General features: G+C 56.8%; 1 protein-coding gene across 2 annotated transcripts in view; it reads right to left on the bottom strand.

The window, feature by feature from the left end:
• Positions 1-13,254, bottom strand: part of VPS50 (VPS50 subunit of EARP/GARPII complex) — a 93,397-nt gene that overhangs the window by 48,610 nt on the left and 31,533 nt on the right. Inside the window, exons 10-12 of one of the 2 annotated variants that reach the window (XM_029070414.2) lie at positions 10,294-10,336; positions 8,639-8,737; positions 5,870-6,010 (exon numbers count right to left, since the gene is read on the bottom strand). In XM_029070414.2, coding sequence (XP_028926247.1) covers positions 5,870-6,010; positions 8,639-8,737; positions 10,294-10,336 — 283 coding nt within the window. The remainder of the gene's footprint in view (positions 1-5,869; positions 6,011-8,638; positions 8,738-10,293; positions 10,337-13,254) is intronic. The other variant, XM_029070416.2, reaches the window with a different exon arrangement.

The following is a 13,254-nucleotide window of genomic DNA, read 5'->3' on the forward strand; positions in this document are numbered from 1 at the left end:
GGCATCTGGGAAGGGTCTCTGGTCCCAATTTCCCTGTCAGCAGTCAGGCTAAGGCCCGACCGTCCCAGTAGGCCTAGAGGGCAGGACCCGAGCCAGAGCTCGTAAAGAAGTCCTGTGGTTGCTCGGGGCTGCTGGCTTGCGGGCCGGGCTCTTGCGGGCCCGACGCCGCATCAGGATGACGGCCCTGGCCGACTATGACTCAGTGATGATTCACGCCGGAGGTCTGCTCAGAAAGGGGGTCAGAACCCTCACTAAGGCGCTGCGGAATGGCCGCGGAAACCGAAGGCTCATTCCTTCCCTGGAGTGTCGGGGGGGCGTCGTCCTGGCTGTGATCGCCGGGGACGGAACGCAGACCCCCCCCGGATGAAGGACATCTGGGGAAGCCAGGCGTGACCAGGCTTAGCGTTTGCACCTGCTGTAGAAGCCAGGGGTGGGCCGTGGGAAGCCCATTTGTGTTCCCAGTCAGGATCACCTAAGTGCCTTTTTTTCCGAATCCGTAACTCTTTTTAACAAAGGGTAGGCCGTGGGTGCCCGGCTGGCTCCCGGTCAGAATCCTTAGATCGTTTTCGTTTCTTCTCCGGGTTTTTTTTTTTCCCCTTTTTCCTTTTTATTTATTTCTTTCGTCTTCCGCACGGGTGACCGTCTACAGCCTTGCGTGGATAGGAGCATGCTTAGTGTAATCTGCGTGAGCCAAAAAGGCGAGTTGTTAAACCTCTCACTTGCATGTGTGGTTTCCCTTCTTGACTGACAGCGTAGTTCAGTCACAACCTCGTATCGCATAACGCTAGTCTGCCCCTCGCGAGGAGCTGGGCCTAGTCCAGGAGAGACCGTAATGCAGTGACACATCTCTACCTCATCATTCATCTCAATCATATTTATTTAACGTTTACTGGGTGCAGAGCGCTGTATTAAGCACTTGGGAGAGTACGGTATAGAAATGAACAGACACATTCTACCTGGATGTCCCCCCGCCAACTCAAACTAAACATCTCTAAAACGGAACTCCTCATCTACTCATCCAAATCCGTTCTCCCCGCTGCCTTTGTAGAAAACTGTAGAAAACGGCACCACCCTCCGTCTCACAAGCCCGGACCCTTGGCATTTGCTTTGACTCATCTCTCTCAATGGACCCATAAATTCCTCTGTCCACCAAATCCTGACGGCCCCATGGCCCTCTCCCAGCACCTACTCCGGCCTCCCTCTTCACACACACAAAAAATATCCCGCTTTTAATCTGTTTGGGCCTTGCGTTTTCCCCAGTTTCTGGTGCTGGGCCCTCAGATGGGCTGGAGCGGGCCAGGCGCCGCAGAATCTATTCTGGTGCCACAGCGGGATATCCCCAGGGGCCGGGAGAACGGCCCGGCTTCTGCTGTACCGCCTTGGGGCTCGGGACCGCATTCAATAAATACCACCATCGCTCTGATCACCCGTGCGCTTACAGAATTCTAGTGTCAGCAGTGAGCTCGAGGGCCCGGAATGACAGACGCTGCCACCTGGAAATCATCCACGGTGCGGGGGGGTGGGAATGAGAGAGCTGGGCGGCGGGGGGGATGTAGGGGGAGGGTGCGGGAACGCGCAGAGGGCTGAAGCACGTTATTACCATCTTGAACGAGCAACCGAGGGGCAGGCACTGAAAATAAGCACTGGAAAAATACCCCCAATATTATCATCATTCTGGTGATGACCGCTGGCAAATCCTTATCTTCAATCTAACGCTTAGTACAGAGAAGCAGCGTGGCTCAGTGGAAAGAGCCCGGGCTTGGGAGTCAGAGGTCACGAGTTCGAATCCCGGCTCTGCCACTTGTCAGCTGTGGGCGAGTCACTTCACTTCTCTGGGCCTCAGTTACCTCATCTGGAAAATGGGGATGAAGACCGTGAGCCCCACTTGGGACAACCTGATTCCCCTGTGCCTACCCCAGCGCTTAGAACGGTGCTCGGCACATAGTAAGCGATTAACAAATACCAACGTTATTATTACTCCGCCTCCATGCGTACTCAGTAAATCCCACGGATGGACCAACTGATTCTATTTTCAATCAATCATATTTATTGAGTGCTTACCATGTGCAGAGCTACATCCTGATTCCCCTGTGTCTACCCCAGCACTTAGAACAGTGCTCGGCACATAGCAGGCGCCTAACAAATACCAACATTACTACTATTATTAGAGTACAATATAACAGAGTCTGTAGGCATGTTTCCTGCCCACACGCGCTTGCAATCTAGAGGAAGAGCAACACATTAATAGATATAAAGTACGAGTATGTACGTGAGAGCCGTGGGACTGACGGAGGAGGGGATAAAGGGTGCGATTCTAAGTAGAAGGACAAGCAGGTCTCCCACCCACTCCCTCGGCTCCGTGATTGAACCGTCAGTGATGGTACTTACCGAGCGCTTACTGTGCGCAGGGCACTGTACTGAGCCCTTAGGAAAGTACAATACGAAAGAGCCAGCCGACAGACTCCCTGCCCACAAGGAGCTTACAGTCTCGAGTGGGAGACAGACATTAAAATAAGTTAATGAAAGGGCAAATTGCAGAGTTTAAAGATATGGACTTAAGTGCTGTGGAGCTGGAGAGAGGCCAAGGAGCCTTTATAATAATAATAATAATGATAATGGCGTTTGTTAAGCGCTTACTATGTGCAGAGCACTGTTCTAGGCGCTGGGGGATACAAGGTGATCAGGTTGTCCCAGGCGGGGCTTACAGTCTTCATCCCCATTTTACAGATGAGATAACTGAGGCCCAGAGGAGTGAAGTGACTTGCCCAAGATCACACGGCTGACAGGTGGCAGAGCCGGGATTAGAACCCATGACCTCTGACTCCGTTGTTGGGCAGGGGTTGTCTCTATCTGTTGCCCAACTGTACACTCCGAGTGGTCAGTACAGTGCTCCGCACATAGTAAGCGCTTTATAAATATGATTGAATGAAAGTGCTCAGGGGGTACAGGCCCAAGTTAACGGGCGACCCGGAAGGGAGGGCGGTTTATTCATTCATTCAATCGCATTCATTGAGCGCTTATTATGTACAAAGCACCGAACTAAGCGCTTAGGAGAGTACAGTACAAAACTGACGCTGTCCACTGATGACTTGCAACCATCGCAGCTCCCCTTCGACGTGGCAAGGGTTCTCCGTGGGTGACAGGGAGAAGTGGCCACCTCCGGCACAAGTCCTAGAGAAACGAGTCCCAGAGAACCTGGATCTTAATCCCGGCTCCGCCACTTGTCTGCTGTGTGACCTCGGGCGAGTCGCTTCACTTCTCTGGGCCTCAGTTACCTCATCTGTCAGATGGGGGTGAAGATAGTGAGCCCCACGTGGGAAGCAGCACGGCAGAGTGGATACAGCCCGGAATGGGAGTCAGAAGGACCTAGGGTGTTTTTGTTGTTGTTGTTGGTATTTGTTAAGCGCCTACTATGTGCACGGCACTGTTCTAAGTGCTGGGGGAGATACAGGGTAATCAGGCTGTCCCACGTGAGGCTCACAGTCTTCAACTCCATTTTACAGATGAGGGAACTGAGGCCCAGAGAAGTGAAGTGACTTGCCCACCGGTACTAACGGCTGACAAGTGGCAGGGGCCGGGATTCGTACCCACGACCTCTGACTCCAAAGCCCGGGCTCTTTCCACCGAGCGACGCCGCTTCCCAACCTAGGTTCCAACCCCAGCTCCGCCACTTTGCTGTACGGCCTCGGGCGAGTCACTTCACCTCTCTGGGCGTCCGTTCCCTCATCTGTAAAATGGCTGTAAAATGGGGATTGAGACTGTGAGCCCAACGTGGGACCGGGACTGGGTCCAACCCGATTTGCCTGTATCCACATCGGCGTTTAGTACAGTGCCTGGCGCACAGTGAGCGCTTGACAGATACCACAATTACTACAGTTATTATTCCACGGATACTCGCTTGGAGGTACCGCAGCACTCGGGTCGGTCCTCGGCACATTGTAAGCGCTCATAAACACCATTAAACCCACCGCAAAAAAACAAAGAAACGAACAAAAAAAATACAGACCACCCCTGATCCGGGCCCCCTACGGCAGTGGGACCTAAAGTCTGCTTCTTATTCATTCACTCCGTCGTATTTATCGAGCACTTACTGTGCGCAAAGTACCGTACTAAACGCTCGGGAGAGTACAACATGGAAACAAAAAGACGCATTCCTGCCCACAACGAGCTCACACCGGCCGCTTCCAGTTCCGGTTTTGCAGGCTCTACACTTCCAGGACAGTCACCCGGAAACAGACCGCTATTCGCCTTGAACCGAAGCCCGCGTTCAGAGACTGATCCAGAAACGACACACCTCACTCGCTCCGCACATCGAATTGGAAAAGTTCACCGTCGCCAACACCTGGAAGTCGGCAAAGGCTCGCGACCACCTGCCGAATCCACGGCGAAACACTGGAATTGAATCCCGGAACCGCCAAACCCCTGAAACCCGGTCGGAGACAAGGCCCGAGGAGCGAGCGGGCGCCGGACGGGGGTTAAGATGTCCGGGGCCCGGCTCTTTAACCCATCCGTCGTTACGGCAGACGTGTGACCTCGCAGCCCGGCTACAGCGACCGGATAAAACCATCCGCCTTTTTCGAGGTTTTCAGCTATCGCCGCGAGCCGGTGACGGGAGAGGGAAACACAAAGTGAGCGCTGACCGGATTCCACAGTTACTACGATTATGCGGGAAACGAGCGCCCGCCTTCGAGAGAGTCAGTCAGTTGTACTGAGCCGCTTACCGTGTGCAGAGCACACTTGGGAGACAACAACATAATATAACAAGATTCCCTGCCCACAAGGAGCTTACAGTCTGGAGAGGGAAACAGATATTAATATAAATACATTACCGATACGGACATAAGGGCTTCGGGCTGGAAGAGGGGACGAATAAAGGGAGCGTGTTAGAGCGACGCAGAAGGGCGCTGAAGAAAAGGAAGAGAGGCCTTAGTCAGGGAAGGCCTCTCGGTGGAGACGCGCCTTCGAGAAGGCTTCGAAGGGGGCCGAGGGTAATCATCTGTCGGATATGAGGAGGGAGGGCATTCCGGGCCAGAGGCGGGACGTGGGCGAGAGGGCAGTGCGAGGTAGACGGGGATGGAGGGACAAGGGAGAAGATCGGCGTTAGAGGAGCCGAGCGTGCAGGCTGCGTCGTAGCGGGCGAGTAGCGAGGGTGAGGTTAGGAGGGGGGCAGGGTGATTCAGCGCTTTAAAGCCAACGGTGAGGAATTTCGTTGCGGTGCAGAGGTGGGCGGGCAACCACGGGAGGTTCCTGAGGAGCGGGGAAACACGGCCTGAGCACCTTCGCAGAAAAATGATCCGGGCGGCAGAGGTTTCGTATGGAGAGGTGCAGCCCACTCTGCTCACGGGGCAACCCAGATGCGGTTCGGTAATAATAATAATAATAATGATGTTGGTATTTGTTAAGCGCTTACTATGCGCAGAGCACTGTTCTCAGCGCTGGGGTAGACGCAGGGGAATCAGGCCGTCCCACGTGGGGCTCACAGTCTTCATCCCCATTTTACAGACGAGGGAACTGAGGCCCAGCGAAGTGAAGTGACTTGCCCACGGTCGCCCGGCTGACGAGTGGCGGAGCCGGGATTACGAACCCATGACCTCTGGACTCCAAAGCCCGGGCTCTCTCCACTGAGCCACGCTGCTTCTCGGTAGAGGGGAGAACTCGGGGACAGTCACTAAGACGCGAGCAGAAGCTCCTTGAGGGCGGGGAACAGGTGGCTTTTTTCGGTCCTGTACTTCGACGCTTGGTAGAGCGGGTGCCGCTTCTAAACAGACCAACGTACAGGCTTTTAACCGAGCGCCCCCGACGCGCCCGGGATGCCGCGGGGCGGTCGGCAAGGCCCGCGGGGGCCCGTTCGCCGGGCCGGCGCACGTACCGTGCACAGATCCTTGTACTGCAGCTTCTGGAACCTGGTGTCCGAGTTTCCCGCGCACAGCTCCACGTAGCCGAGGACCACCTGGAACACGGTGTTGTGGACGGCCTGCGTGAAGTGCATGTGCAGCTGGTCCATGGAGGTCTGCGGGGAGGAAGCCACGAGGGGAGTCGCTCGTCGGTCGCGCCGGGGGACCCCGGGCCCGACACCTCGGCGGGACCCCTTGCCGGCGACCCCCGTGGGACCGGCAAGGTGGGGACGACGCACTCCCGATCATCCTGCCTCTACGTCGGCACTTAGCACGGTGCTCGGTACAGAGCGGGTGCTCGTTAAGCAATTCCGCTATCACGCCAGGGCAAATCAATCTCCAAGTGGGGAGAGGAAATGGGAACGGCAGGGGTGCGGCCTGTCTGTACCCCGGCCATCCCATGGGAAACCCAGGTCGGTGGTGCTCCCGAGGGCTCCACTCACGAAATCAGACTCGCCTACGCTTCCCCCTCCCCACTCCCGCCATCACTCAGCCAAGGGTAACTCCAACCGAAACATCTGCTAACGGTAGTAGGTGATCTTGATTCTATTACTGCCATTGCTCTCGTCTGTCCGTCTCCCCCGATTCGACCGGGAGCCCGTCCAAGGGCAGGGACCGTCTCTATCTGTTACCGATTTGTACATTCCAAGCGCTCAGTACGGTGCTCAGAGAAGCAGCGTGGCTCGGTGGAAAGAGCGCGGGCTTTGGAGTCAGAGGTCCTGGGTTCGAACCCCGGCTCTGCCACCCGTCAGCTGGGTGACCGTGGGCAAGTCGCTTCGCTTCTCTGGGCCTCGGTGACCTCATCTGGAAAATGGGGATGAAGACTGTGAGCCCCACGTGGGACGACCTGATTCCCCTGTGTCTACCCCAGCGCTTAGAACAGTGCTCTGCACACAGTAAGCGCTTAACAAATACCAACATTATTATCATTATTATTGCTCTGCACATAGCAAGCGCTCAATAAATACTATTGAATGAATCTTCCCTTCCCACTTGGACCCCCATCCCTCCCTGAGCCCCACAGCACTTGCATCCCTAACCATAATGATACTGATGGTATCTGTTAAGCGCTTACTACGTGCAAAGCACTGTTCTGAGCACTGCGGGGATACAAGGTGATCAGGTTGCCCCACGTGGGGCTCCCAGTCTTAGTCCCCATTTTACAGATGAGGTCCCTGAGGCACCGAGAAGTGAAGTGCCTTGCCCAAAGTCACACAGCTGACAAGTGGTGGAGCTGGGGATTAGAACCCATGACCTCTGACTCCCAAGCCCGGGCTCTTTCCACTGAGCCACGCTGCCTCTTAATAATAATCTCTTTATTTATAGTCACGTCTATCTCCCCCTCTAGACTGGAAGCGCTTTGTGGGCGGCGTGTGCCCCTACTGACTCTGTAGTACTCTCCCAAACTCTCGACACAGGGCTCCGCACACGGTAAGCGTTCAATAAATACCATCGATCGGCTGACTGATTCTCAGAGCCTCTCTGGAGCGGACGTCTCCCTCCCCCTGCTTTTTTTTTAAATGGTACTTGTTAAGCGTTTACTTCGTACCCGGCGCTGTGATGAGTTGGACACATTTCTTGTCCGTCGTAATAACAACTAGGGTATCTGTTAAGCGCTTACTATGTGCCAGGAACCGTACTGAGCGCTGGGGTGGATGCAAACAAATCGGGTTGGACCCAGTCCCCGTCCCACGTGGGGCTCACGGTCTCAATTCCCATTTTACAGATGAGGTGACTGAGGCCCGGAGAAGTGAAGTGACTTGCCCGAGGCCACCTAGCAGAGCCGGGATTAGAACCCCTGACCTTCTGACTCCCAAGCCCGTGCTCTATCCACTGAGCCACGCTGCATCCCCGGGGCTCGCGGTCTAAGTCCGGCGTTTAGCACACGGTGGGCGTTCGAAAAATACCATCACGGCTACGATCAGTCTTCCCCAAGAGCCCCGGGAGGGCCTGGGGGCCGGGGGGGAGGAAGCCCAGGGCAGGGAGGAAGGGGTTTCTCCCCTCTCCCACCCAAAGGCCCGGTGCCAAAGAGAGACGGAGCCCACCCGCAGAGGGCCGAGAAGGGAGCCCCGGCCCGCGGGCAGCCGCCTGCTGGTGCGGCCCGCGCCCCTTGGCCTCTGTCCGAATGGCCCGTGTGGGCAGCTCGGGTCTGGATTGCCGCTCCGCTCCCTTCTGTCACTTGCATTAATACTCCATCCGCTCCCGGCCACAGAAACTAATCTTCGTGTCAACAGGCCCTCCGCCGCAGGGCAAACAAAACCCGCCCGACCGCGGCCGACCTCCAGCGACCGACCGGCCGAAGCCCAGCGGAACGTCAACGTCCGGGACGGGAAACGGGCGTCCAAGCCGGCCCGGCCCGAGAACCCGCCCGGGGGCCCATCTGCCCGCCAGCCGCTGCCCAACGAGAACAATAACAATGATAATAATGAAGATGGTATCTGTTAGGCCGGGCACCGGACTAGACGCCGGGGCGGGTACAAACAAATCCGACTGGACACGACCTCCGGCCCACGTGGGGCTCACAGTCTCAACCCCCACTGTACGGATGAGATAACTGAGGCCCAGAGAAGTGAAGTGACTTGCCCGAGGTCACACGGCAGACAAGTGGCGGAGTCAGGATTAGAACCCACGACCTCTGACTCCCAGGCCCGGGCTCCATCCGCTAGGCCACGCCGCTCCTCCCGTCTGGGGAGGCGGCCGGCCGGGGGTGGGGCCACAGGACGGGCCCAAACCGTGCCCCTCACCTGGGTCTTCCCGAGGAGCCGGTACGCCTGCTGCACCTTGGTGTAGTGACCCACGTCGAAGTTCTTGCAGATCTTGGAAAGGGCCACGTCCAGCTGTTCCTGCGGGTGAATGATAATTCTAATAATAACAATTCTAACGATAATGATGATGACGATGTCGGTAGCTGGTAAGTGCTTGCTATGTGCCGAGCACTGTTCTAAGCGCCGGGGTAGATACAGAGTAGTCAGGTCGTCCCACGTGAGGCTCCCAGTCTTCATCCCCATTTTACGGATGAGGTCACTGAGGCCCAGAGAAGTGAAGCGACTCGCCCACGGTCACACGGCAGACAAGTGGCAGAGCCGGGACTCGAACGCATGACCTCTGACTCCTAAGCCCAGGCTCTTTCCACTGAGCCACGCTGCTTCTCATCAAGCAGTCGATGCTATTTATTCAACATCGTCACCAATGGTGTTTACTGAGCACTTACTCCACGTGGAGCACTGCGCTAAGACTTGGGAGAGAACAATGCCGCCAAAGAGTTGGCAGACACATTCCCTGCCCGAAACGAACTTACAAGTCTAGATCGAGCGCTTACCGTGGGCAAAACGTACAGACTGGGTAGAAGTGATCCCTGCTCCCAAGGAGTTTACAGTCGAGTCGGGGAGACGGACATTAAAATCGATACGGAATACGTACGTAGGGGCTGCGGGGCTGGGGTGACGTGAGAATAAAAGTAATAATAATGTTGGCATTTGTTAAGCGCTTGCTATGTGCAGAGCACCGTTCTAAGCGCCGGGGTAGATACAGGGTCATCGGGTTGTCCCCCGTGAGGCTCACAGTTGATCCCCATTTTACAGATGAGGTCACTGAGGCACAGAGAAGTGAAGTGGCCTGCCCAAGGTGACGCAGCAGACATGGGGCTCACGGTCTTCATCCCCATTTGACAGATGAGGTCGCTGAGACACGGAGGAGTTAAGTGACCTGCCCGAGGTGACACAGCAGACAAGTGGCAGAGCTGGGATTAGAATCCACATCCTCTGATTCCCAGGCCTGGGCTCTTGCCACTAGGCCACGGTGCTTCTCTTGACTGCAGCTCAGTACCCCACGACACTCTAGAATGAGCACGTACTATATACTGTACTGAACTCCCCCAAGCTCTTAGTACAGTGCTTCGCGCACAGTAAGCGCTCGATAAATACGACTGAATGAACGAATGAACGTTTCGATCCAAATTCAAACCCAAACCCGGAGCTAGAGTCCGCAAGAACTCCTAGGCAGGGACTTGTTCGTCCTGCCCGAGGAACTGTCCTTTATGGGAACTCAAATGGCAGAGATTCAGATGGGGAAAGCCATTTGACCCTCCTAAATGCTGAAGCGTGAACGGCGGGTAAATCCGGGTTTTCTCTGGAAATGTCAATCGTCGGGTCTCCCCACCTCACGGGACCCCCGTCCCGGAGACGGGGGGCGATGCCGCTAACTACGCCAGAACGACCCACCCGCCTTCCGAGAATTCCACGCCCGCGGCTCCGGCTCTGAACGACGACGGCGGGCGACTTTCCCGCTCATCGCGGGGCGGCCTCTGAAGGTGTCCCGCCGCGCTCCCTCGGCCGTAACCGCACCCAAAACCCCCTCAGCGCGGACGGACGGATCGAGAGACGGCCACGGCCGGTCTTACCTCGATCTGTTCCAGTGTATCCTGCAGCTTGGAGTTGAGCTCGCTGTGTGAGAGAGAAAAGAGAAGGCGGGTTTGCGCGAGCTGAAATTACGCCTGTCCCTGAATCTTCCCCGGTGGTTTCTGTCGAACAGCCACCCGGAGCTGCGGGTGGGGCTCTGGCGCTCACGACGGCACCGGCCCTCCCGGAGTCCGGCTGATTCGGGAGTTTTCCCCGAGGATTCCGGGAGTCGGGAGGGGGAGGACCGCGGCACAACCAGGCTGTTGGAGACCAGAAGGCCGGACCGGCGGTCGGAGGCCGTGGCCCGGGGCGTACGGGGGTGGGCTCGGGCAGGAGCCCCATCCTTACCCGGCTCTCCAACGCTATGGTGGGTTGGGAGCAGGTGGGAGGAGGTGGAAGGGGGCAAAGGGGAGGGTTATGTGGGGCCCGGGATACTGGGAAGGTCACTCAATCTAGCCCCACGCTCGGAAAAAGGGCAAGGAAGACACTTGAGGTTGTTAGGCGGGGAGGGCGGGGTTGACGGTGATTCTCTTTCCTAATGGACCCCCTCCCCGAGGGAAGAGGGCCAATGGGCTTAACTTCTAGGATGTCCTTGGGTGTCACCCCCAGGTGCAAGACCCTCACAGGAAATACTGGGAACGGGAGGAATCAATCAATCCATCTAGGGTACTCATCGAGCTCTCAATGGGCGCAAAACATTGTACTAAATGCTTGGAAGAGTACAGTCTAACAGAGTTTGTAGACGCATTCCCCGCCCACAACCGTCTTAGAGTCTAGGGTGGGCAGGAAGGGGGCCCTAGATAGCCGAAGAAGCCGCCCCTCGGGCCTTCTGGCAAGGAAGTTTCTGAGGAGGGATCCTGGCAGGGCAGGAACGACCAAAGGATGTGACGGTCACGGGAAAAAGGTTCTTCACGTCAGGGTTCGGCGGCAAGGCACCCCCCGAACCCGCCGCCCAGGGGAACGAGGCGCCGACCCCGCAGGAAGGAAAAAGACTGTGGGGATCTGCGGCAGATCTCTCCCAGATTCCCACGATCCCAAGGGAAGGAAGGACTGGGAGGGGGTGAGACATCATCAAAGAGGAGGGGGAGGCCCAGAGGACTGCGGGTGAGAGGCTGCCTACGGGAAAGCAGACAGAAAGGCTCAGAGGAAATCGGGGGAAACGGAGGGCAGGGAAAGGCGTCTTGGATCGGAATCCCTTTCTACGTATCGCCAAATGTGCGCGTGAATATGACTTGCCATTTCGCTATCAAAAACCCATCCAGGGTTCTAAAACCGCAATGACCGCCTACAGCCCGGGTCATTCCAGGGGGGAAGGGGGAGGCCCCCAGGTCATTCCGGGGGGCAGAGAAGACACGTCTGCCGTTTGCCGGGGAAGCTGAGGGATGGGGAGGGAGTCCTTTCTCCCCCGACGAGCAGCATGGCTTAATGGATAGAGTACAGGCCTGGGAGTCAGAAGGACCCAGGTTCTCATCCTCACTCTCCCACTCGTCTGTTGCGTGACCCTGGGAAAGTCACTTCATCTCTCCGGCCCTCAGTTACCTCATCTGTAAAATAATAATGTTGGTATTTGTTAAGCGCTTACTATGTGCACAGCACTGTCCTAAGCGCTGGGGGAGAGACAGGGTGATCGGGTTGTCCCACGTGAGGCTCACAGTTAATCCTCATTTTACAGATGAGGTCACTGAGGCCCAGAGAAGTGAAGCGACTCGCCCACAGTCACACAGCCGACAAGGGGCAGAGCAGGGAATCGAACCCGTGACCTCTGACTCCGAAGCCCAGGCTCTTTCCACTGAGCTACGCTGCTTCTCTATAATAACAATGCACCTAGTAAGCGCTTGACAAATACCGACATTATTATTAAGCACTTAGTACCTGCCGAGCACCGTTCTGAGCGCTGGGGTAGATACAGGGTAATCGGGTCGTCCCACGTGAGGCTCACAGTTAATCCCCAGCTTGCAGATGAGGTCACTGAGGCCCGGAGAAGTGAAGTGACTTGCCCACAGTCACGCAGCCGACAAGTGGCAGTTAAGAGCGTGAGCCCCATGTGGGACAGGGACTCTGACCAAGCCGATGAACTCGTATCTAACTCAGCATATAGAACAGCGCTTGGCACGTAGTGCACACAATAAGAAGTACCGTAATTATTATTATTATTCGCCCACGGCCAGCCCCGAGGCGGGCGGCGGGCTAGCTTGAGAGTGCTCCTCCGGCTGCCCGAAGGAGTGCTCGTTTGAAAGATGGTGGGCCGGGAGCGGTCAGAGGGTTGCAGGAGTGGAGTTCGCACGGCAGGGGGGCCCAATCCTGTCCGTCACGGGACGGAAGAGCCGGAGCTCTGCAGGACCCTGTCGGGAACTGGCATCTTTGCCGGGGATACTTACTGGGGTGAGGGTACCCGACCCACCCGAGAGCCCGTTACCGATTCCCTCTACTCCCAGGGAAACCCCAGTTAGAGCGGGACAAAAGAGGTGTCGGGAAGGAAGGGAGCGAGGGAGGGTTAAGGGCGGGGAGGGTCCCACTTCACCCCCAGACCTAAATTCCATCCAATCTGCCCCCGGGGGTGGCGTGATAACGTCATTACAATTCTTGCCGTTATTACCGATGACCACTGCTGAGAGCGGCGCCGATAATGCACGTTTTCAGTTCGGTACACCCTGCTCCTATGAAAAGCTCAACAGGCAGGAGACGCCTGGAGATTCCAGTTGGGCGAGCACACGGAGCCGTCGGGCTGACCGCAGATGCCGTCCCCGCTCGGATCGGAGATGTAAAAGAAGAAGGCGGCCCCTCCTCTCCCCGCCACCGCCGCCCGCCGAATCGCACGGCCCGGCTCGTCTCCGGACCGGCTGTCTACAGACTGTGAGCCCCGGGGGGGCACAGGGGGCCGTGTCCAATCCTATTTGTTGTCTGTATCCACCCCAGTGCTTAGTACAGTGTCTGGCCCACAGTGAGCGCTTGACAAATACCAC

Source organism: Ornithorhynchus anatinus, chromosome 8, assembly GCF_004115215.2.
Source record: "Ornithorhynchus anatinus isolate Pmale09 chromosome 8, mOrnAna1.pri.v4, whole genome shotgun sequence".
Taxonomy (NCBI): domain Eukaryota; kingdom Metazoa; phylum Chordata; class Mammalia; order Monotremata; family Ornithorhynchidae; genus Ornithorhynchus; species Ornithorhynchus anatinus.